This window comes from Triturus cristatus, chromosome 3_2, assembly GCF_964204655.1.
Source record: "Triturus cristatus chromosome 3_2, aTriCri1.1, whole genome shotgun sequence".
Lineage (NCBI taxonomy): Eukaryota > Metazoa > Chordata > Amphibia > Caudata > Salamandridae > Triturus > Triturus cristatus.
In genome coordinates, this window is record NC_140584.1 from 243,029,925 (window position 1) to 243,056,181 (window position 26,257).

At 45.3% G+C, this 26,257-nt stretch overlaps 1 protein-coding gene across 9 annotated transcripts in view; it reads right to left on the bottom strand.

Annotated features, from left to right (window-relative positions):
• ZEB2 (zinc finger E-box binding homeobox 2) overlaps positions 1 to 25,327 on the bottom strand; it is a 157,740-nt gene extending 132,413 nt beyond the window's left edge. For 2 of the 9 annotated variants that reach the window (XM_085647558.1, XM_085647556.1), the window contains exons 1-3: positions 24,856 to 25,327; positions 22,480 to 22,629; positions 18,366 to 18,434 (exon numbers count right to left, since the gene is read on the bottom strand). In XM_085647558.1, the coding sequence (XP_085503684.1) occupies positions 18,366 to 18,434; positions 22,480 to 22,552 (142 nt within the window). In that variant the 5' untranslated portion in view covers positions 22,553 to 22,629; positions 24,856 to 25,327. Of the gene's footprint in view, positions 1 to 18,365; positions 18,435 to 22,479; positions 22,630 to 23,277; positions 23,516 to 24,855 lie in introns of those variants that run through there. The other 7 variants (XM_085647562.1, XM_085647561.1, XM_085647560.1 and 4 more) reach the window with 5 other exon arrangements.
• Positions 25,328 to 26,257: the final 930 nt, after the last annotated feature.

Here is a 26,257-nt window from a genome sequence, read left to right on the forward strand (position 1 = left end):
AGATTGAAATGATGCAAACAAGTACGGATGGATCAAGTTTCCAGCTATATACCAGTTAGAAGGCACTGCCACAAACAACTCCATGAACATTAATTGCAGATTAAATTAGTATCTATGTACCCTCTCTCATTTCCACGATAGGAACATGAACAAATATTTGATGTGTTTTGGGTGTTTTTCAGAATTCAAAATTATCTAGATTGGAGTTTGAATAGTACATTAATATTTTTAGTTTGAAAGAAGGAAATTCACTCTGGCAGTAGTTTAAATAATGCCATGCAGTTTATTTATAGACTGGAAATTATTATGGTATGGGTCTGGATAAATATCAACATTCCAGCAGCCTCTAAGAATCACAGGTATGTGCCAAGAAGGGTACAATGGTTTTAACCCACTGTAATAGTACAATATTTGAGAAAACAAACATAAAAAGCCATGTTTTTGGTTTGGGGTTTATTGTTTTTACTAGATAAACAAGTTACCAGAGGTCTTCTAACAAAGTAATTGATGGTATCCTTTGAAACAAATGCAAATTGAATCAAAATTAAACATCTGAATCTTAATGGCACATTTTAGTGTTATTATAGGTACTTTGGATTTTTTTTTAAATTGTACGCAAAAGAGATGCAAGAAAAAGAAATGCGATTTTACATAGTTTCCCTTCATTGGGAATAGAGAAATTTGTGTGAGTTCCATGTAAAACTACGCAGATCAGAGACACTCAAGATCATCAGCAGCTTGACACCCACCATGTGTACCTAGGAATGACATACACTTAATGCACTGGTTTGGATGGATCGCAGAAGAGAGAATGGATATACATATTGGGTACCCGCATTGCCTTTCCATAGTACTTCTAAAGAAAGTTTGAAGGTGAAGCAAAGATTTGACTGAAGCACCAACTGGATCATAGCAAGCATGGTGAGCATAGCATTGTTGCAGTGTGTTCTATATCTGTATATCAGTTTTTAACAAATACAAAGTAGAAAGAGGCAAAATACTTTGTCACTTCACTTCTCGAATTCACAGATAGAGTGGCTTTCGGAAAATGCAGACGTGATAGTCTTTCATGGCTCTGATGAGGGAAGGCTTCTGGGATCAGAGAGGATTCAAGTATGGATCCTATACATCTTTTGACTAGGACAAGGACAAATAGATTCACAATCTGCACTAGACATCACTGAGGGAATGGAGGGTAACTGATTACCACGGTCTGCACGTCAGCTACAAATAGACACTGTGAGACAACAGTGCAGTTCTTTTATTATTGTTGAGTGGGATAAAAAACCAAACTCTCTGCCATACTGAAACTTCTCATAACACTAAGCCTTTGGACTATTGTATATACGTTTCCTAGACTAAATATTGTTTGAAGACAAAACTATCACTGAAATAAACTTTGTCTCAGTAATCACCTTTTCTACACCCAGCTCCTGAATACACTGGGGCTTCTCATTTCCACATCCCACTTACAGTTTCCTTCTTTCTCCTGACTCATCTCCGATCCTATCTTTTTGCTACTCAACCAATCTCCGCCCTTCCTTATCTAGCCAACTCTGCACATTCCCACTTCCTCCATCTTCACATCCACGCTACCTCCCTACCAGGGTTTCTCTCGTCATCCTCTCCCCATCCCCCACAGTGCTCTTACAGGTTCCATTTTCTCCCACCTGCACTTATAAAGTGTGTGAAAGGCAAAATAAAAAAAGGAGATCCCTGAATGTGAGCAGTGGAGGGATACCAATCATCCATTCAAAAGGATGGCAAAAAAGCTTTGCTCCAGGGGATGGACAAAAACAAAATGAAGAAGTAAAGCTGTCGAATAAGATTCAAGCAAATGAGATGGACAATGAAACCCACCATTGGTAAGTAATGGGCTGACCCAAAGCCCACTGTAGGTATTGGTATTGTCCTCAAAAGGTCAATGACAAAGGTGACACAAAAAAAGATGTTAGGACTGTTTATATTCATTTGTGAAGCAATAAATAGATGCAAATATTATTTACTATTTATTTTTCTTAAGTATGCTAGATAGGGAAATGCTGCTTGCAAGAAGCCACATGCGAGAAATAAAACAGACACCCTCTGGCAGAGTCAAGAACCAGTGGGCAGTTCAAAATCCTATCTTGGAGTTATATTCCAATAATTTCCAAACTTCTAGCTTTTGGCCTACTTGGCTAGCAGCCGCGGTCGGTAGTAGGAGTAACTGCAGGGCGATGACGTGGGGAGGGGGAGAGGCAGGGTGGGGGGTAATAAACTATGGATTACGGAGGTTTACAGGTAAGTTAACATATAAATTAATAAAACAAATTTTGTTACGTGCACTGCATCGCATTTGGGGATGCAGTGCACGCAACGAAATCGAGACCGCGGCTGTTGGCTAGTAAGACATGATGCAGAAAGTATGGTGCTAAGGGAAATCAGCTCGTCTATCAAAAAGGCCACTCTCACTACACTGAAGTTAGAGCACCTCAGCTGCATAAGAAAGTTACAAATATAAAATTTTTGCTCCTACATTTAAAAGTTTAGCCTAGGGTCTAATAAATGGTTCAAAAGTTGTGCTTAATATGGAAAGTTCAACACTTTAAGAAAAAGATTAAATTGTCAATCATTTCAGAAACATATTTGCCTGGCTGTCAAGTGAGGTAAAATGCCAATACACAAGATGCATATATGCATAAGGTCATAGGTCATGTTGTAATTCAGGAAAAGTGGATTCCGCCTTTCATCAATCATAGAGATAAAATGAGTACCGATTCTTGCATAACATGTTGCAAAGTGCTTGTGACTCTCCTTTTTGTGAAAAATCACTATGTAATGGTAACATTGCTTTTTTGCAATGTATATATCGGCACTTTTTCATGCCAAAGGCTCCACCTGCTGACGGTGTATGCACAAATGCACGTTAAACAATATTTTTTATGAATATTTTGGCATCTAGACTGTTCTCCCTACTTGAAGTTCATTAGGAAAAGGATTCAGAATGCACGGATTGATTTTTAAATTACCTCAATATTTTGAAAACATTTTCACCTGCTTGCTGAGAATGCAAAGGAATGGAAGGAAGGCCACTGTGCATTTGCACAGCCTCCACTGCATTCATTTATAAATTACCTCATCACTGACTGAAATTAACACTGATTCTTACAGGCAATTTCTCAATTTCCAATGCTAATTACATTTTTTTATTTTAAATTCCGTACCACCTGTTTTGGGCAAGACATCTTAGGCAGCGCGACCGCATTTAATCACAATTTTAATTAACCGCCCCGTAGATGTGAAAAAGAAGCAATTATAATGTAGATGAATGATGATTTTTCTGCATTAAGTTGTTTTGTTTCCCTGGTATGTTGATCGTAACACAGCTCACAAATGCAGTAACTGTACATTTTTTTCCTATTGTAATTTACTAATTGTTTCTGGAAAACCAGTCTGGGAATGAGCGACATCTTTTTTTTTTTTTTTTTTTTACAAATTGATTGATATTGCTAACTCACAGATTGCTGCTGTGCCCGAGCTGCAAGATATTGCTTAGCATTAGGTACGATTATGGCTACAGTATACATTTTCTAGTACCGTAATGCTCTAAAAATAACATACACATTTTTTTCTCTACGTCTGTGTAGAAGGTTTTTGGACAAATGCAGGTTCTGAAATTTACCATAGTATATAAGGGAGTTACCAGAAGACATTTCCACATGGTTATGGGTTAGTTAGAGCTCCATATTTCTGAAATGTGAACATAAAGCCCACTCTATTTTATTGGATTTCAGAACGACTCTCTTCACAAGCTATAGCAAGATTTGGTATTGACTACATTGTTGTGGTCGAACACCAAAAGTCGGCAAACACAAGCAAATTGCAGGAACTTTCATATCATGACTATTCATTCCCAAATCTGACAAAATACTTAGGGCCTAATTATGAGTTTGGTGGACTGACCGCCAAGGACTGTGTCCGCCCCCGCCAGCAGCCCATGGCGCTGGCGATCCAAAGACCGCCAGATTATGAGTTGAACACGAGGCTGCTGATGTGAAGGTGGGGACCTTGCAGTGAGGTGCGCACTTTTCCCAAATATATATTGATGCCAGTGTGTGTATTTGAACTGCAGATGTGTCGGAGGCACACATCTGCATGATATATGTGGAAAAATATCATACACCTATTACTGGGGTTCAGCCCATAGGTAGGCAGTCCTCACAATGGGTATATGGTTTGAAAAAGACTCGAGTGTAGATTGTCGCAGACAGGGTCCTATTCCTCGGCCTGAGGACCCTGCTGTGAATGGGGACATGAAGTAAGGCATCCACGTCGGAATCTGTCTAGATGAAGATGAAAGGGGTGAGTACGCACCCCAATTCCTTCGTCACCGCCACCTTGAAGCAGGCGGTTGAACCGCTGCAGTTCACTTGTGGAGCAGGCAACTCGTAAATATGGACAGCGGTGCAGCTCCCCTGTCCTGCCCTATAGAAGCTGCCTTTCCCCGACTGCGAACCTGGTGGTCTGCTGGTGGTTTCAGCGGTCCAGCAGCGGTCCTCGCAAAGCCGATCCTCCCAACTCATACTATGGCGGTCGGACTGCCAAGCTCACCATGCTCAGACCACCCCCGCCAATATGGATGGGTGAAGATAGCCATCAGAAGATTTGCAGAACCTGAGCTTCAGCAGAAGCCTTGGTTTTAAACCACATACTGTGAATTTAGAGCTGTGTGAAACTGCTTTGTAGCTTTGGGGCTTTTGCAGCGGAATTATTTTGTGAAGATGGATTTGTGAATTGGGTATGATCACAATTTGGTCCCTTCAATTTTAAGAAGTTGGACTGAACAAGGAATGAGTATTTTTTGGGGAACCCTAGTTTAATGTCTCCCTTCAAATACCATGAGGAGTGAGATTGCCATCTATGTCTAATCTGAAATAGTTCATATTAGTCTATAAAGTAATTTAATGTTTTCCTGCTGATGTAAAAGTTGGAGAAAGCCACTAAAGGAGAATGACCCTGAAATGTTTGCTAAATACCAGTGAGGTGACCTTTTGTTCCAAGCGCATTCTTGACAAACTATCTTCTTAGTAGATGCTTCTCACAGGAAGCAATGGCCAAGACAATCGCCCTGTGTTAAATCTGGTAAGGCGTCTAGTGTTAACAAAATAGAACAAGACAGACAGGAGGGAGCCATCAGGACGAGACGGTGGGGACTATAGTTATAAAGTAGTCCCTCCCGCAGTTGAAAGAAAGCCCTTGAGTGCCAGACGAAGAATACACCAAAGCAGCCAATAGCATTAGATGACAGAAGAATACTCTACTGGACTGATCAAAGGTGTGGCTGACAAAGTCTCAAACCAGTGGTTGGAAGAGGCTGGTTGAAGAAAGTCATTTGTTGAAAGGATGCATTGTTAGCAATACGTTTTTTTACATTTGTGCTCTTGAAACTCAGACCTAAAGAGGAAGAAATATTTTGGCGCCATCTGTTTGGGATGGTCCTGGGAATACAAAGGTCTGCAGTTCATAGCCACTATCAATTATTAATTAGAGGGAGGACCCTGTCATTTATTGATTAACAATTGAGCGATAAATTATTGCAACTTTGTTACAAGAATGGTAAAGGTGTTGAAATCATTGAAGTGAAAAGTGCTATTTGTTAGGGCCCTTCTTCTGTGGTTTGGCTCATCACTGGGGTCTTGACATCTACACCACAGCTTAATGTAAATGTAAATGTAAACGTTGTAGACTTGTAAAGCGCACAGCTGCCCCAGCAACGGGGCGTCCCGGCGCTGTAGACCGCTGGGGAACCCATCCTGGCTATCCCTGTGAGATGGTCCCTTTCTGGGTATCTCCAAGGTGAAACCAGGCATCCCCGGCGTCTGTGGGGGGCCGTTGTAGAGATGAGGCAAGCTTAATGCCCAGAGTTGCCGAGTGTGTTCCTGGTTAGAGTAGGTACCGAAGCGAGAATTATCAAGTCCGTTTTGACCCTGGTACACGACCCTGCCGCGTCAGGAATTGAACCCTGGTCCCTGGCCAATTCTCTGCTTACGGGTCTGCCGCCTTTAACCAGTGAGCCACACCTCTCCAACCAACCACACCTCTCCAACCAACGATAAATATATTGTGTCAAAAGCAACCACAACGCATGAGGAACATACTTTAACTGGCAGGTCTTGATCATTTTGCTCTGCCCACACACTAATATTTGACTAATAAGTGAGCATCAAGGGCCATGTATATATATATATATATATATATATATATATATATATATATATATATATATATATATAGAATGGCAACAAATATAATTTGAATTACAGGACTGAAGATAGAATTTTAAAGATACAGACAAGTATCTGGCACTTTTCACTTCCAGATCATTTGCGTTATCTCGCTTATGAACTTTGCTTAAGCACAAAAAGGAGGCTGCAGAAAGTGGGCAAAGTATTGTGGTTAGTGCAACAGTCCCTTCTGGAAGAACGCTGTGTTCACTTACACGCGGTAATGATCACCCTTCTATTCAAGCTTAGGTCTAACCTGTTTGCAGATGACACTTAAGTCAGAAGAGCATGGCTTGCCACATGTGACGTGCTCTAAAAGACACTTTTTATGAATGAGCCACACAACCTATAAAGAACATGAGTGGCAAATACGAGCTAAGCAAGAGTGCTCAAGAAGGGTTGGAAATGTACACATTCTTTGATCCAGAACAAAAACATGGCAGTCAAAGGGCTGAGGTTACCGCTTGGTGCAGTGATAGGACAAGCTGTTTTTTTTCCACAAGAAAAAAAAAGGAAGAAAATACCTGAACTAAAGCTTCAGCAACTCATCGCTCCCTCTATCTTCTTACCCTGACCCAGCAAACATTCCTTTTAGCGACGAGCTGCTTCCCGTGACTACCTTCGCAAAGTATTCCAGCTAACTAATCTCTAAGCAAACTCTTGCAGTCAACCTTAAAAGCAAAAAGAAAGTTTGAAAGCGAACCCTAATGCCTCTGCAGTGAAACTGTCCCATCTCAAAATTCTGCCAAACTGTCAGGGTTTCCCTAAAGAAGCTGATAAACGCGAATTTGTGGCCTTGTGTTCAGCGTTTTTATCACTGTTCTCCTTCCTTCACTTTCTGTAAATGTGTCTTGAGGTTGCCATAAAATGGCTTCATTTAGTTATCTGTTTCAGCCACATGACTCCAGGTCTGTGAGAGGCTCCTTTTATGACAGGCTGCTTACTGTGCCACTAATCCTTGCCTTTACAAAAGTCTACCTTCCATCCAAAAACTGACTCACAAAGCATCCTTTTCTTCCAAGCTATTAAGGAAATCTAGCACTGAAATAGTGATTTTTAGTGTCTGATCAAAGGAAAATAATTCCTTCACCCGAATAAGACATGTTCTGCTGTACACTGGATCTTCTGTTTCAAAATGCAATGAATGGATCAGGGAATGGGGCGATCAGCTGTTTCGCGGATTTGGTTGTTTATGTTCAATGTATGGATCTGAGAGAGGGTCAGACGTATGCTTTAGTGTTGTGGTATGGTTGCTGTTGAAAGGTTGCTAAATACCCTATGGAGGCCTTTTCTGTGGAACTTGTGTTCTAATATCTAGGAATAAGCAGAGCATTAAATCAAGGAAAACTGTGACAGGGCCAATGTGCACATGGATGATGCCAGCTCGGCATCGCCAGCCCTTTGTTCGCAGCTTAACAAAACTGTGCCGTCACACCACTTTAGCTCAACAGTGCCTGTCGAATGGGCATCGACAGATCAGCCAATTGCCGCCTGGCGCAGAGTTAAAAAAAAATGTCTTTACCATCAGCCCAGTGGAAATTGAGCAGGATTTTTAACTATTGATGAAAAACCAAACAGAAAAGCTCAATTTAGGATGGGCATCGTCTGAAAGGCGGTGGTGGTAGAGTGGGGTGGCGGGGAAAATTGCAGGGAGGGGTGGCAGCGCAGTGGGGTTTGTTGAGTGGTGACGAGGAAGGCACATCTTAAATCCAGCGACGTTAAGTACCAGTTGCTTGGGTCTTTTCGCTTTCATGCCACACTTTCGATTAATGCTTCACTTCTACAGCGCAACAGCGACATTATTCGCAAAGTGAGCGATCAAACAGTGTTGCAGATTTCCTCTGCTAGCATATTGTTCTTAATGTGCATTTTTGAGCTGGGAGTTTCAGGATATCATAAAACAAACAATGGGGTAAATTCTGCAACTTATTCAAGGGAATGTTTGTTTTAGCTCACGTTTAATTAGCTTTTCTGGGAAAAGGCTCTTGCTTTCTAGCTGGCACAAAAAAAATGTAATTTACAGTCAACTTACAACCTGCGCTGTACAAAGCAAATGTGCATAAGAATTCAATGAACAATATTACACACGGTTTGCCTCCTGTGAGAATGACAGGGAAGGAGGAAAACTTCCCGATCGATAGGATGGGCCCAGATCAAGACGATTTCACCCTCTGCATTACTTCTTGTACAAGGAAGTTCATGGGTGGGCACCAAATATGTCAACATGAGCTAACGTCACTGCCCACGCCCATCTCCTTCAATCATCCAATCAGATCGACACAGAGTCTTACTGTCTCTGGTCTCAGCGATGAGAGGGCTTCTGGACATACTGCACCCTGCACTGCTGAGACCGGAAGCATTTCTGGTAAAGGCCTGGCCCTCCACCACCGTGAAATAGCCGGGACATTCTGTCTTTCGCTCTGCTGCTGTCGGTTTGTGGCTGCACTTTAGCTGTCTCTTTCCCTGCCCCTGCCCTGTCAGTTTCTGGCCTGCCAATTTCAACTTGAAGCTTGACTGGGCTGATTTGATGCAAATACCTCCAGGGAAAACCCTGAAACTGATGAACAGTTATGTCAAGTCGATTTTGCACCATTGGGAAAAGGTAACCTCTGCGAGGAAAAAAACCCAACAAGGTTAAAGAGACAAGGGCTTTTCACGTGTAACGCCACCGCGGCACATCCCGCTCTCTGTTTACCACCCCTCAGAAATGGTAACTGTCAGAATTAGCCCTAATTGCAGACGCGAAGCACAGCCATTAGAATAAAAAGAGGCGATGCAGGCACTAAATGCAGCAGCCTAATTTGTGAGACTACTGGAAAGGTAGAGTAAATGAATATTTCATTACTTTAATTACCAGGGGCTACTCTTTTCTTGCCGTCTTGAGATAAGTGTTACAGTACCTCGCACGCGAAGACGGCCACTAAAACACAAAGCGCCAAAGCAGCATGGGAGCCGGTGTCCCTGTTTCAGCACACTAGGGCAGGGGGAAAGGCAATAAAATGATTTAGCAATATTCGGAAACGTAAACACGCGCTCGATTCTCGTCAGGATGCAGAAAGGTTAATCAGAAGAGATTTCCGCGGGAGATACTGGCTAAAAAGGTTAAATCATAGGGCGCGCAGTCCTTAGCCATTTTGAAAAAAACACACAAAAGCTTGCGGTAGTGAGCAGGGAATAAAACAACGTCTTGAAAGCATTAAGCAAGACAATACAAAAAAGTGAGCAGGCTGGCAACAGTTCTTAAGAAGAGTTCGCGAGCCCGAAAGGCTGCGCGAGCTCTCTGGCTAAACTGCGCAGTTTTGTCATCCTGTTTCCTCACATTTAGGGGGTATCAATAATTACTCAGAGCTGACAGTGTTGAAATCCCTGGGTGGTTCTGCATAAACGTCTGTCTCAGGTAGGAGGGGGAGGCGAGGGTGGTGCTTGTGGGAGATTGCTGAGACTGGCTGAAGCCGGCCTGTCTGTGCATTTATCACTCTGTCCCAGAGGAGGTGTTTGTTCGACACTGCAGTTTGACAGCACAAAAACACCGTGGCGAGAAGCCCTATCAAAGAACCCACTGACACGTATCATTCGTGGTCCGGGCTTCGGGGGCCAGAGTTACCTCACACTTTTCTGCTACCTAAGTGTAAAACTCCACACATTTGCAAGTGTTTGGGGCTGCTTCAAACTTTGCTTTTAAAAACTAGCACTTGGAAGAAAGAAAAAAAAACGCTTTGAAATGCTGCCGCTCCATCAGCCGAGTAGCTGGTTTTAAGACTTGCAAAAACTACGACAGAAGGTTCTAGAATATTCCCTTGGCATTCAAAGTGAAAAGCAGACGAAATGTTTCAGTGCACAAATACACATGCACCGATAACAACAATAATACATCTTGTTAATGAATGCCAGTGGAGAAGGTATAATTGAATTTAATTTATGTGGTTCTATTGCACTCTAAAAACCCAGCTGAAATGAGATAGTGGCTCTCACAACACTGGTTTCTTTCAAGAAAAGAAAATACATTTCAAACGGGTTCAAAGAGGATGGTAGGTAAGTACAATCTCGCAATTTCTCAAAAATCTTCAAAAGAAATTTGACATCTTTACATGCTCAACAGAAGACAATGTTCTCATTAGACTTTTAGCGTTGGCATACATGTGGATTACCTAGGCCAGGATTTATTAGCATTTCCTGTGTTAATTGATGACCTCTGCACATCAATTTGAACACGAGAGCATTTACTACCCCCTTTCCGAGCAAGTGCTGTATTATATCAAATTGCTGTGTTTATGTACAGAAGCTGTTTTGAAACAGGGGGCCCTGCATTATAATGGGCTTTATCTGAAAAGCTAACAGTCGTCAACAGCCCCCTGAATGTTGACTGCAGACTGCAGCTGACACATAATTGTGCGCATGCAGCAGTGCGGCCTAAGACAATTTTAAGCGCTCACAACCAAAGTCATTAAAATTCTTTCAGGGCCTCCTCCTCTCCGAGCAGAGGGGAGAGGGGGGTATTGTTTGAGGGGGGCGGGCACTTGGCAGATGTCTTTTTGTGGTCAACACTGTTTCCGACCCTGTGACATCACACTGTAATGTAAATAGTCCTTTTCATGCAACCTGGGACTTGGAAGTCAGAGCCCCCCCTCTCCCAAGGTTTGACAGTTTGCAAAGCACATTTGAACAGAAATACGTGTAAATAAAAGACCAAAGAAAAGGCAAAAAGGTTTTTTTGGGGGGGTTTGCGGCAAGGAAGGTTTGGTGTAACTAGCACAAAATATAAGACGCATGCCATTTGATCTCCTATCGTTAATACAGAAAAACACATTCAAAAAAGATACTGGCTATGACATTGGAGATAATTTAAAAAAGTGAATCAATTCCTCAGCAAATGTCAACGAATTCGAAAGATAAAAAGAGATCTTAACCTGTCAATGTGTTATTGAGCCATTCTTTGCAACCAATGCTTCTATTAGGCACAACAGTCAAATGTAGCACGAGTTTCACCCAATGCAGCATGAATCCATGGCCCTCCTCCCCTACCAGGCAAGGTATTGTACAGTACATGGCACACTGACATAGGCAGACCCAGCCACAAAGCAGAGGAGCACTGAACATTATCCTTAATGTTGGAGCAGTATGACAAAAAAAAACTTCTGAATTATTTTTATGTTCCTGTTTGCAATGTAAATTGGAAGTTTTAAGACCTTCATTTAAACTCATATCCAGTGTTTGACAGTTGTGCTGGGACAAGTAGATAACTTATCTTTAGTATCACCCAAGGAAATGTTTACAATTTGCCTTTACTAACCCATTTCTCATGCTTTTCAAATGACAAACTTCATATCTTAGGATGGGTGGTTAGAGAATGTGTGCTATACATGTTAAATAATGTATTGTGAACTGTGTAGTGGGCACAGGAATGGCATGGAGTCTTACAACAGAAATGTATAGAAGACTATGGAATCTGAGTTTATAATTATTTCCTTACCACATGTGTATGCATAGTTCTAAAGATTAATCTTGGTGGCCTCACAGAGCAACAACCTAGGCACTGAATCCATCAAACAAAAATTTAATAAAAGATGTGAACCGTAGAATTGTATTTCATGTTAATTCTAGATTCCAAACACTATCACTAGCTAGAGAGCATTAGAAGGAGAAGGAGGTATTAGCATAAAATGTAACTTGTAGTCTAAGTTCATAAAAAGGTGAAGGAATTACTCTGTTGTTAGACGACTTGCTTCGGTACCTAAGGTGGATTTAGGTTTTGGGTTCTCTATTTCCTGTGCCAGTTAGGTACTTATAGGCACTTGGTGAGTGCCTGCTCCCTATAAGCCATTGGCTTTCCATTACACATTTGAAGCTAACATACAAATACTTCACAGTGCCTTTCTTTCTCCTTGAGTAGGTGCGGCTTACACTTGGAAATTTAGGACTGAGTCAGGATTAAGTCACAAATTCTCACCCCAAAATCTGTCTGATTTTGGCCCTAAGAGAGCAATCTGTCCTTTGAATCCTTTTTATTTCATATTTCACTCTTGAAAATAAGCTACTTAGAAGTACTTGGTGCGTATGAATCTATAACGCGCCTTTTGTATCCCCACTCACCTCTGAGAATGAGTTTCTTGCCTACAGCCAACCTGTAAGTGTTTAACGCATGCCGTCCTTTGCTTCCCAATGTCGCACGCAAGAGTGAGATACGAGCAGGCGCTTGTAGAGTGACTCACACCCTCAGATCATGAGATCCCATTTTTACTTGAGAATTGGACAATTTCAAGTACACTTTGAGTGTCTATCCAACATGTGTCTTGAGTTCCACATTTCACTTTTGTCCATAAGATTCTTGTGCTTTGAATGTCCCCGTTTACCTCTGAGGATGGGGTTTTAAGGAGTTCAATATGACTGCTTAACACTGACATATGGGGACATATTTAGGATACACTAAAGATGCTGAATGAGCATGAGGTGGTGAGAAGCATTAAAATGGAAGGGACCGGGACAATTAAGTGAAAATTGATCTACTTAAAGGCCCGGAAGAATATTTTGAGTGGCCATGTTGGCTGAAAGGGCATTCCAGAGTGTGCATCACATTCCTATCACGGCGCCACTCATACTTTTGTGCCTACTGTTTTTTTTGTTGTGGGCAGGTGAGTTTGAAACTCAAGCAATATCTAGAAGCATTGTCTCGAGAGCTCCTTTTCAAGAGGAAAAGGTTCAAGTTTGATTATCAAGCAATCAATTAGAACAGATGGCATTGCAGAGCAGAATCCAATCATGACCCCATACAAGATTATTCTGAAACACCTGGATTTCTGTTCAGCTGAGTTTTAAGCATACAAGATTATTCTGAAACACCTGGATTTCTGTTCAGCTAAGTTTTAAGCTTGCTTTCTCCCCACTAAGCTCCATCTTCAAATGCTGCTAAGGTAAGCTTATTTGTTTTGCATTCTCTAGTTTAACAATATAATGTCTACAACTGGATATATTGTTTGCTAGTGTAATCTTCCAAATCAATATATGATTGCAAAATTATTTTTTTCCAGACATTACTAAACGAAACGGATTCAGCGCAGAATTTCAAAAGTTATTTTCAATGAAATGTAGGGACAAAGCTTTATACAAACGCGCCATATTACACTTTGCTACATTCCATATAAAGGTTTCAGAAATCCTGTGTATTTTTCTTTACTTTCTCTACCTGTTTGCCTTAGACTGCTCTTTCTTTGACCCCAGTCAGTAACAACCATGCTGTTGATGCAGGGTACCATTGCAACGGATTCTTTTAAGTCTAAATTTCATATCCTGTGTCTCTTAGATTAAAGGCCATTCAGTTAAACGACATTCCAAATGGTGGTATCTTGAAATCTCTGATCTCCACCCATGACAATGTCACATTCTCTGGTTACTATATGTCTATACATGCCCCCCACTACCTTCTGCTGCACCTGTTTATAGTAGATAGGTTGCAGAACCGTAAATCTTGCATGGCATGGAACATAATTGCTATATATTAGAAATACGTGAAGAGGTGTATGAAGATTAAAGTCAAGAACTGTTACATTAGAAGGTAATTTGGAACCTGGAAGATACCTGCTAAATATCATGGAAATGTGTCCAAGCACAAATGACTGAAACAAATTCAAAAACAAAAGTATCAGGTGATTATCAATGGAGAGGCTGAAGGGGGTGAGGCCGGCGGGATAACATTTTTTATCAGACAGTCTGTGTCTTCTCACATGCAATCATTTCAAAGATATTGCGAGCTATCAGTGACCAATACGGTTTCACTGCTGCAGTATGCACTGATGGGAACACAGCCAGTAGAGAGAGTTGTGACCACTCCAACTGCTCCACAAAATGAGCATTCCATCCTCAAAGTGACCTTGAACTGTACCATAAACTACAAGCCAGAGGTCAAGGATCCTCCATGAACCTATGCACAGACTAAGATGTGTCAGATTGCCAACATATAAACACATGCATCAAGTGCTGCCAGAAAAAGGACAATCACAACCTATAAAAGAACTCGAAGGGACAAGTTTACTCTACTCTAACTCTATGCAGGCCATGCCACGCTCACTGAACGACCTCCCTACCTTGTTTAGAGTTTGAGGCGCATAGGCAGACAGGGTGAGGAAACTTGCACTGCTGTATATTGAATTATATTTTTCTCGATCTAACCTCTCCCTTGAAACCTAAACTCACCCCATGAATTTATACAAATACCACAACATGTTTTCACGTGTGTGGGCTATACAATAAACTAAGAATAGTGTATTATTCTCCAAAATCAACAGTAAGCTTGGGACCCTTTTCAATCACCATATTGTGTCTCTAATGCTCTAACTTACTTGATCATGTGAACAGAGGATTCTGAAATATTAAAGATTGTGCAAGAATACAGCAGACAGCACACATATAGCTGCGGTATACAGCGCGGATATGGGCTTCTCTCCATTTGTCAAAATCAGTAAGATATACTGAACATCTTTTTAAAAAACAACAACTACCAGAGTGTGTATTTGCACTGGATTTGCTTGCAGCATCACACAACCGTTTGTGCTATATAAAAATGCATGCTCCTAAGGAAACGCGCAGAGCGAGTCAAGGTTTAGCTTCACAGTGGCCCAATGACAGCATGTGCAGAGAGACCTACCGGTCTGGTCTATGAAAGTTTGGTAAAAGTTACGCTTTTAACGTGATTGCTGTGCTTGGTGCTGGTTAGAAGCGCAATCAAACTGAATTTAGCTTGACCAGCCAGATGTCACTGTCAATGTCTGGTTTATAGTTGACTTTTTTGACAACCACATTTTCAATTATTCGGACTGCTAAAGAGGCTTAACAGGTCAACGGAGCTGCTATGAGGCTTTTCTTCCAGCCTCCCAGCAGAACGAGCAGCTACAGTACTGCTGTGACATTTAAGTTTTGAAAATTGAGCTCTCTATTGCAATCATCCATGTAGCCCTCTCAACACCTTGCACCAAAGAGAGACATCATAGAGGCCACATATGTTCTTATGGGAGTGGCCGGACACTGTCCAAGCCACACATCATAGCAGCAGTGGCAGCCTGACCAGCAGACCCACTGTTGTGGCTTCATATATAAAACTCATCTTCAAAACTGCTGCATCACATGGGAGGGAAGTGGACTTGTGCTGGCAGATCACTAGGAAACAGCGAGAAAGGCAGTTTGCGGCTTGACACAACAACACAGCAAAAAATGTTAATTTTGTCATTTCTCAGACCCTTCACATTTCATAGGCTTTAACTTGATGTAACATTTACACCTTAACTTTCCAACTACAAAAATTAGATAACGTGTCAAAGCTTCATGAGTGTTTCCCATGCCCAAAAGAAAAACAACTTGTCACAAACAACATCACAGATGGGATTTTGCTGTGCTGTGTACTGGCGTAACACAGCCAAGCGAGCAGTATTCAGCAGTTACAGTGAAGGAACTTTACAAGCAATCACCATTGACTCATTTTATTTAAATCTGTTCTGTATGGCAGAGAAAAGCACAAAGTGGACTGACAGAAATTACTAGTCTTATGCGTTTCACAATCTAGGAGACCTCATTATGGGGGCTATAGAAACGATCACAAGCTTAACAGGGCCCCCATGCAGCATAACCTCGACTATAACACCTAGAACATTTTAAAGACACTCTTTACAACGCATATTTTTAGAAACTTGTCAGAACAGCCTTTCCTTGAGATGTGAAATAACACTTTTTTAATTGTTGTTTGCTGTTCTGATCAGAAATGTTCCCAGGGGGTGAAAAAACCAACAACTACAATAAAGGCTGGATGGAAAGCGAGTGGGTATCAAAACGTGCGACTGGTTTTTATGCAAATTCCACAGGAACAATCATGTCTGAGATGTTCAAAAGAAGGCTCTCTGCAAAGGGGATCTTATCTGTTGAGTGAGAGGGAATAGCACACAAAGAGTTAACCCGTTTTCCAGCATTTCTGCATAGGTTAATATCACAGCTGCCTGGTAAAGTATTATCCCAGCACCTCACACAACAAAAGGCTCCTTCTGCACAGAGACTCCTGCATTCCCCCAAGTGTCCAAAGGTGTTTACTGAAGTAAATCTGTCTAAATCCTCCTCCGCTTGGGTCATGGGGGTAGATGTGGAGCGGGGTGGAAGGTGTAAGGATAATCTCTTTTTGCACCAAAGTTCCTAAATCTTCTGGGAAAAATCAGGAATTTGTGTCATGTGTTTTGTTCTTGTTTCTCAACAGGCAAACTCTGCGTTAAGTAAGAGCTATAGGAAAATACAGTTCAGCAATCCCAGCCAGATTGCTCTGTTCAGTTCACCTTTTGCAAAATGTACTGAAATCTAAAGCACAATTTCAGAAGCATTACAATCTTGTAGGAAGAGGATTCTGTACAGGAAGCGGAGTTAGTTAAGATATCTGTTGAGCCATTGTTGTTAGCCCGGTACCAACAACCGTGTGCTTGGCATCCACATGTTGCAAAAGGGAGGCGGAAGAACAAAGTAAAATGTGACAGGTCAGCCTGAAAAGGCTTAAATACTTTGCAGCAAGCATGATCCATTTATAAATAAACCCCTCATTAAAAAAAGAATAAACCTAAATCCCTACCATTTTTAGAGTCCACATTTAGAAAAAAAAAGAGGGGAGGCTCGGGCAGCTTTCCTTCAGATAATGCAATGAAATGACAGAAACCAATCAAAGGAAATGTGTGGGCTTGTTGTGTTGCGGAGCTATCCATCCTGAGGTGCGTCCCCCCTTTCCCTCCCAAATGCTGTTTTGGAGGGCTCACTCACTAGCATGGCGCACCTCCAAGCGCGAGGCTGCCCAAGGGCCTCTCCCTTCGGTACATCCTAAAGCTGTCCCAGAGGGATTGTGTATCCATGGCCAGTGCTCAGGAGTTGCAACGACAAGTCAGGCGGCCCATCCCTAATGTCGCGGTCGCGCGGCGGGGCGGTGGTACCAAAATAATAGCAGCGGGTAGGAGTCAGGAGCTGAAAGTGGCTACACCTGACCCGAACTATAACAGACTTCTCCCAGTAGAATCTGATCCTCCTCTGACACTTTTTACCTCAAGTGTTAGAGCGAGTGGCCATGAATAGTACAGGCATGCCATCTTGTAACACTAGCCGCCTGTCAGAAGCGCCAAGGCTGGGTAGAGCATGTGCTATATAAGGCTTGTAACTAAGGGAAGCCCAACAAACAGCCACAAACACCTAAGTTATTTTACTCAGCCTCCACCCTTTGCCTTCGCCGCTTCCCGCTCTCCCTTTTTTCCCCTCTTTTCATCTTGGCTTTCTGTTGCAGAATGCAAATGTAGCCTGCCGGCGGTGAAAGGGCTGAATTGTGATTAAGGAGAAGAAGAGCTCCTTTCTTTGTTCTCCCCTCAGGGGATGTTTACTGGGAGAGACACAGCGGATCAGATATGAAAGGCATTCAGGTCAGCATTGATGTGAGCGAAAGTGAAATCATACCTAAGGCATTCAAAAGACCGCCATGTCAGGGGTTCAGCTAACGGTGCAGCTACTCTCTGCCTTCCCTGTTGGGCAAACAATCTTTCCACAAACAGGCAGGAAAATGTGCTACAAATGGGCAAAAGTTTCTCCTTTTAACAGTGCGAGCCACAAGCGGGTCTCTGCCCACCCCCTCAATCCCTCCCCACCCCCCTTTATACACCACAGGTCAACATGCATCAACAACAGTGTCAGATAATAAAACATTATGGAGCAAAATGATGAAAAATGGGAACCGCTACTTTCCCCCCTAGGCGTAGCCGTAAAATCTTAAAAGCATTTCTGGGACAGGCATGCACACACAGCCCACAAACAGGTTCACAAACACTGATGTGCAATCACGTTTCAGCACCACAGAGTTATCACCACTATGAAGAAAATACTGAACATAAACAAAACCACAAGCTCAACCCAACAACGCAGTAGACATGGAATACTTTTTAACTCCTAAGAAGTGGATACATGAGGAAATGGGTCTACTGAGAGATCTTTGGGAATGAATTGGAACAGCTACGCATTCAAATGAAATGGCCAAAGAAATTCTAATGATTCTAATGAATATTATTTTGAGAAAAAAAAACTGCTGGATGAAGAAATTTGTGGTCTTACTTTTTTTAAGTTTATATTCCCCACAGTCTAAATATTCTTTCAATAGATTTTCCAAGTGGTAGGGAGATGCTGTTGGCATAAACAGAGAGATGTAAACATATACAAAAGTCACTAGATACAGCAAGAATTATTTATTTCTGTTCAACGGCTCCAAAGCAGCCAACTATACAGACGGCAACATTTTTAAAAAAAATAATAAAGATAACAATTCTTACAACAGTAAAAAATAATAGATTGATAGTTGCAAAAACAGCATTCTTGTGACTTTAAAAACTGATCTATCGATCTCGATGTATGAATTTTCAATAGTGAAATATTCCCGCCTGGGTCTAACCCTTCACCCCTTTCTTCCACAATTTAAGAAGGCAAGTAAAGCGCAGTGAAAAAAAGGTGCCTGCCAGACCCCCGACCCCCCCTGTGGGAAAGGCGGACTGAATGGTACAGTGGACACCCGGCACTATTGACGTTATAAACATGTAAATGAACACATTGGAGCAGACAGGCCATTGTGTGGGGAAGCTGCCGACCTGTGCGCGCGGGGCTACCTTGGGAAGCCATGGTGATGGAGCCGCGGACAAAGGGGGGCCCCGTCCGAATGGCCCAGTGCACCTTTAACGGCGGCTGAATGGCGCGCAGGGGCCAGAGAGAAACTGTTTGGAGGGACAACAGCCCCTTCCCATCGCTGGCAGTCAATGCAGCGCCCCGCTCGCTTCCTTCTGGGTCACTGAGCACCTCTCCCGCCCGATGTGCTCGGGGACATATTGGATGGCTGCTGGGGGCCTGCGCATTCGTATTGTGTTCACCTTTCTCCGCGCATTAGGTGCCGGCAGCAGTGACATGTCACCCCCTTTCCATTACTCACTGAAAGCATTTGCATCATAAGTTGCGTTTTTTTTTTAATGTGGTTTTATACAACTGGCTTTAAGTTCCCTTTACTGTGGCAGAAAAGACACAGCCACGCGACACATCAGTCACTTAGTCTGTGTGCAATGCGGGTTATTGCGCTGTATTTTTGCAACTCCTTAAACAGCTTTGATGAGTTAGAAATTAAATAGAAAGGTCTCGATACGTTTAGACACGGTGTGTTAAAGCGTGCCCTGCGACGCCGGCGTGCCCTTTGCTTGAAGTTACATTTGGGGTAAGAGTGTGAGCAGCTACCTCGTGGAGATGTTCAGTGGTACTAAAAGACACAACATTAATATGGAGTTTGGTGTCTTCTCTTGCAGCCGGGGGGAGACAGTCGACCCCCAGAGACTTTATTTGTGTGACCGCTCCCCTGTGTGCCCTGCCCTCTGAGTGCTGACATGACAGTGTGCACGGGTCGGCTGAGGTATCCATCGCCTGCACAACAGATCCCATGGGATCGCTGCACAGACCCGAAATTTCAGAGAATCAACAACGCTAAAGCCATATTTGTTTAAATAAACTACATAACGGTTTTATCTTATTCTCTTCCTTGACGTGAACTTTTTTTTTAAATGCGTACTTTCTTCCCCCATCTTTTCCCGGCCGCTAACCTGCAGCAGGTGAAGCTGTAAATGTGGGAACAGCCTTGTTTAACTTTGTGAAGGAGCCGCAACTGATGTAAAAGTTTTTTAAGTCAGCCTCGGTGCGCTTTCAGGGGCTTACAGAAACACTACAGGGGGGACGGTGTGCATCTGTGTGCGCACCGAGAAGCGGGCGCTGCTCACACACCCATGAGTCCTTTTCCAAAGGCCCGTGAGAGGGCTGCAGTGCCCAGCGACGGACTTTACACCAGTGTCTGAATGTGCCAGTGTCCAGGGAGGACACCGCTGGCAGCAGAAGGGGCCTCCGGCATAACACCGGATGGGCCGGGAGAAAGGCGCCTTTTTGTGCGAGCAGAGAAAGTGTTACAAAGTTAGTCAGGCGACTCGGCATCAGCTGACCGAACTTACTGACAAGCGCATGCATTCCTGGCTGCGCCGGCTCACCTCTCCCCCCGTGGCTGGGTTTGTGTGCACACGGTCACGGCGGCCCTGGCTGCGGCCCCCTCCACCCCCTGCCCCCGGCCTCGGGGCAGCTTTCATGCCTGGCGCCCTCTCCCCTGCCCTTCACCGGCCACAGAGATCTGTAGTCGGCCTTCCCCAAGCCCGTCTGCTTCCCTCTGCCAAGCACTGCCAGGCCTTCCGATAGTACAGTTCTAAAGCTCCTTTTCCATATTTGATGCAATTCGTGTGTCCTAATATTTTGCCCCCTTTGCTGCCAGTGCCATTCGGGCGTGTTTCTGGGATTGTCCCCAGCAGACGCCCCCTGAGTCTCTGAGTTCCAGAGTGGGCAATGCTTTGTGGGTGCACTTGCCAAGAATGTCAAGGCATGGTGGCACCTCGCGCGCATTTTACAACCCATGCCCTACTTTACCAGCCCACGAGCTAAAGCAAGGACTGCCTTGAGAAATGCGGCTTGTGGGCGTGTAAAGGGAGCCAGGGGCCACCAGCAGTATTCGCCCTCTCTAGAAAGTTAGCGTCTGGTGTGTGATCGCCCTGGTGCGCGCACGTCCCCTCTGCGTGCAGCGCCATCAGTGGGAGAGGGGCTGTGCGTACAGCACGCGGCCAGGAGAAGTTCCTGGTATTTAATTACATGTGTGACTGCTTCTGGGCCCACCCAACCTTCGGACTTGGGCTCTTCCCTGCCGGGGTGAAGCGCTCGCCGAGGAAAACAAGGCGACCAACACCGCATGTGACATGTTACACACGTACACAGACTGTCAGTGACACCTATTGATCCGGGAGTCAGACGGGGAGAGATCAGAAGAAAGCACAAACACTCACAAGGAGCATAGGGGCGCTTCCGTGCCATACCCCACTCTTCCTTACAAATATATTGTTTAGCACGAGGGTCCTGGGCTCGAGGCGTGTGCTCATTCGCCCTCGTCCGCAGTGTGTTTCCAGTTCTTGGAAGGAAAGGAGGAAGTCCCACAAAGGACATCGATTTCAGAAAATCGATTGTCAACATTTAATAAAAACAACAGAAGAGCAGGGGAGACGCGGCTGAGCCCGGGGTGAGATGTGTGTCCTAAAGACAGCAGCAGCAGGGCGGGGGAGGGGGTGCCCGGAGCAGGGACCACCTCACAGACTGACCGGCGGAAAGTGCCTGGCAGACCCCGTGGGCGACATCCACAGACCCCTGGGCACGCCCATGAGAGCCGCTGATCTCACAAGACAAGAAAACCACTGTGCAAGACACCACAAAGGGGCAACGCCTGACACGGGACGAGCGTTTGGTGCCAGCTCGCCCCAACACTCCCCCATACGGCCGGGCACCACCAGGACACCCCGTCTGCACGCACACCACGAAGGACACGCAGCCCCGCTTCACTATCTACATGAAAGGCTGCCTTGGGTGGGAGAGCCCTGCCCGGGTCCTCCCTGCGCTGCATGTGTGCTCCTCGGTGGGAGAAAGTTGCTAAAAGTGGGGCTGAGCGGAGCCTCCGTGAGATCAAAGGCTCCGGGGCTGTGGGGGGCAGCTCAAGGGCCACCCTCGGGGCAGGGGCCGCCTGAAAGCAGCCCCGGAGCTCAGATCAGCCGGGGGCGGCCGCTCAGCCCGAGTGTCCCGGGCATGTTAGAGTGTATCGCGCTTCTGACTGGGTGTGTGTCTTCACATCACTTACACACATTTCCGGCATGATCAACAATATATATTTTTTTCAATAAATGAAAACGACCCTTCTACCCCATGTGTCCCCCATCCCCTCCACAGCAACCCCTCCCCTCAGGCACACGGACGTGGGGGGTTCCAGGCAGCCCAGCCCCGACTTTATTCTAAGCGCGCAGCCGACCGGGAGCCCTGGGAGAGGCACATAACGGTGCAGGAGCAGCCACCGGCTCAGTACCGTTAGACTTGGCAGCCGGAGCTCAGGCAACAAACTTTCAGCCCCCGCCCCGGGGTGTCAGCGAGCCTCCGAGAGGAGCCCGGGGCTCGGGGCTGTGCAGGACCTTGGACCCGCTCCTCCAGCGCCGATCTGCCTCCCCAGTACTCCCAGTACCTCCCGCCCGCCCCCAGCCCCGCTGCCCCCCACAAAGTGCCCCCGGGACCGCCGCAGCCCTTCCCACGCCCGCCGGCCGCAGAGAGTCGATGTCAGGCAGGGTCCGCTTACCGTTTTTCCTCCTTGGATTGGCTTGTTTTCGCCTCTTACACCTGGGGCCATCCGCCATGATCTGCTGCTTCATTGATAAGAGGGGATCAGATGGCAGTTCGCATGGACTCGGCTCCCTGATTCAGCAGCAGCCGCCTCAGCACGCAGACTCTACCAACCAAACACAGCGACAACATGGGCATGGCAGGTTCCCATTCAAATACAGGGCGCCAAGCGGCACCCACAAGAGCTTTATTTTACAGTCACAAAAGCCAGCTCCCTGCGCCGCTGCACTTGGTCCCCGCGCCCGTGTGGGGGTCGCTGGTGCTAGAGCGTGGAGGTGCTGAGACAGGAGCCACATCTCCGCCGTGACTCAGATCCCATGACCCTGTGGGGGAATGTGCAGCCCGCGCTGCGTGCGCTGCAGGCACGGCTCGGCCGGCCGGCGCTTCCTCCTGGGGCGCAGCGCTCTCAAACTTTGTTTGCAAACCAAGGCTAGCGCTTAACAGCCCGGGCTCCCCGAGCACATGACTGCACAGGATATGTGCCACGGGGAGAGAGAGGGACAGTGGTGCTTGCACAGAGACAGCAACACGCGCGCACATACACATACACTCAACACACATACAAACACACAGGCACTCAACTCACACACACTCAATCACTAACATGCACGCACTCAAAACACACTAACAACACACACACACACACACACAAACACCCCACACTCACTGTCACACACAGCACTCAGTCACATAAACACAAACCCACCCCCACCCGCAGTGTTCACATTTAACAATAAAATGAAAGTGCAATTACCCGGCTCCTTGACTTTCTCTCCCCACTTGAGATGTTTACAGAGGGATTCGCCCACTCACCCCCAGCCCTGCAAGGCACAGAAGACACACGCACCAAAAAACTGCCCCTTCTGAATTTGGGCTACTAATCTGCTAATATTTTGCCAGGCACACTTTTGCTCACAGGGCCATGTTAAGTGTTGCTTCCTAAGTGCCATGCCCACGACAGCGTGTCTCTGTGTACCTAGGTGTGTGGAGCGTGGGGGAGGGGGAGGGGGGGGGGGGGTAATTGACTGCCGCTTGGGCTTCAGACCCTAACCCTTTCTTGACAGAAGATGCTGTCGCTTTAAAAGGGCTCTGAGCATCGGTTCAAACGCGGAGGGCTGTAAAAGAGGCAACAGATGCAAACTGTAAAACAAAGACAATTAACCCCTGCTCTGCCTATCAGCGCCCACTCCAACCTCCACAGCGCTTCGCCTAGATTTTGGCAAAGGGGCGCTTCTCTCGAGCTGGAAGACAGCTCTTCCTCACTGTGGCTCGGAAGCGCTTCGACGACACACTGGGCGTGTAAAGTTTCAAGAAGAGGAGCGTTAGAGTGGTTGAACTTTACGCACCAGACCAGCCCAACAGAGATGAAGTTACACCACAGGGCGAGCGGTAGGTAAGTCAGTGCGGACCCTTCCACAGATCACCCGCGCCAATGACATTCTTTCCAAGGCAGGCGCGAGGGTCTGCCTGTGGAGGGGGTGGACTGTAAACTTTATCTTCGGCACTGGTATGTTTCTGAGTGTGGCGCTAGCAATCTCTGCATCACCCGGATCTCGAGAGCACGAGATAGGAAAGTGGGCAGATAAACACATTTTCAAAAGCATGACGACCCCTTTCTGGGCAGTTTCACATCACTCTTGCACTAAACACGCCTAGTTCAAACTGCCAGTTCTGCAGAGCTAGGAAGCCCCCTATCCTAATTCCTGACTTTCAACAACACGTTAAGTCTGTTCAGTCTAGTTTTAGCACAAATGTGATAAATGCTGAAAGTGACTCTACAAACAACCACAAAAACACAGGTTCACAATTTCACTTGTTTGCTTATCATGCATAGGCTGAGGCGTTCACTAACACATGCCCAAAGACACACGCACAGCACTCACACACGAATTGAGAAATACAACATTTACGAAACATCTGATACAACTACTACCTGGACCCAATCGACAATTAGAAATGTAAAAAAAAAAAACATGTCCAGGGACGTGTTTCTGAAAAATACTGCTTAGAATATACGAAGTGCATTACATATGGTTTGACTCCATTACCAGGTAAGTGTATATAAATCAACACAATATTTGGTAAATTTAGATAAAATGCAATACTTGCTGTATATAAACTCCCCACAGATTGAATCCCGGCGTGTTAAATACGAGTTTACCTCAATTAAGTCTAATAACACATTTCACCTGAGCGGACAGGTATTAGGTAAAATTGTGCGGATAACACAACAAAACCTGTGTGTGCACATAGGCGGGGGGGGGCACAAACCTAAGCGATTCTGACAGCTTTACAATGTATACCTGCTCGGGACAAACATGGAAGAACATACCTGTCAAGTCGTGGCTGGAGTTGTGGCAAGAAACAGTGGTCAGAAAAAGGCATGAAGGATCCGCAAAGCATGGAAGAAAGGTGGAGCGGCTGAAAGGTGGAGCGGCTGTGCGCGCGGAAAGAGTTGCAGGCGAGGACCGTTACTCCTGCTGGGCAGGTTAGCACTGATCTCTCTCTGCCACTCCAGGAAACACAGACCTGGGGACGGACTGACGTGTTACGCCTCTCCTCATGACATTTTTTTCTCTTTCTCCTCTGTATTATCACAGGGAGGAGAGACCCCGCCACACACGCCACCTATCTTTGTGGGGAGGGATGTTTGGAGCGCACCAAACGTGAGCATCGTGTGGGAAACGTGATCACACCAAGTTTCGCCTCCCTGGGAAAGGATCTGGGATAGATTATACCTTGAAGTCTCAGCAAACGCTTTAGTGGGAGAAATGAAATTTCCACCTCACCCCTCCCACCTCGTCGCTCTCTCTGCTCCTCCATCCCCCTGCCTCGCCCTCCCCCCTCCCTCCCCCCCTCTCCTGCACTCCCCTCCCCAGCCATCAAGTCCCTGGAATCATTATCCTCGTCACTCCAGCCTCTCGGATGGGAGGCTGAGGCTGCCTCACAACAGCCACACAGCTCGGGAGCCCAGAGGAACTGAAAGTTACTGGGGATTTTTTTTTGTAGCATCCTGCGTGTCATAGTTCCCCTGCCGCCGCCACGAGACGCCTCTGTGCGCACTTCTACGCAGAATTAAGTCGACGTAGATGCCCGGGCGACAGAAAGTGCCACCGGTGAAGCAACCAACATCCATGAGGCTGGAGTGCACGTAGCGCCTTGAAGGGCAGTGCGGGAAGACTTTTTAGCTAAGGGTAATTTTTTATTTTTTTTATTTTTTGACGGGTACCCAGGTTTGACAAAAAATACCGGTAAAATGTAAGTGATGTGCAAAAGCTGAACTGCATTATCCTAATATTCACAAATTGCGCTTTAGTGATACATGCCTGGCCCTGTTCGGGGTACCACATACGAACGCCTAAAGAATGAATAATTAATGACTGAATGCTAGCGTACAATGAACTGTGTTTTAGTAAGCACATGTTCTACTGAGTGGTCTCTGCTAGTTTTAGTTTTTGAAACAGAGATAAGCGAAGGCGGACCCCCGCGTTGCAACGGAGGAGTCGGGCAAGAAAATCGGTTGGGGAGGGGGGGGGGGGCTACCTTGCACAAGAAAATAACGCGCCCTAATGTATGGTTAATTAAATCATCCGTCAAAAGCTTCCAAGGTGACGCTTCTGTCGTAACCCAATCCGGTTAGGTAGCATCCTATAGGAGAAAAAAGACATTCTGAACATCTGGAACCCAGCAATTTAGCGAGGACTGCACACGATTAACCACTCCTGACCCTGCCT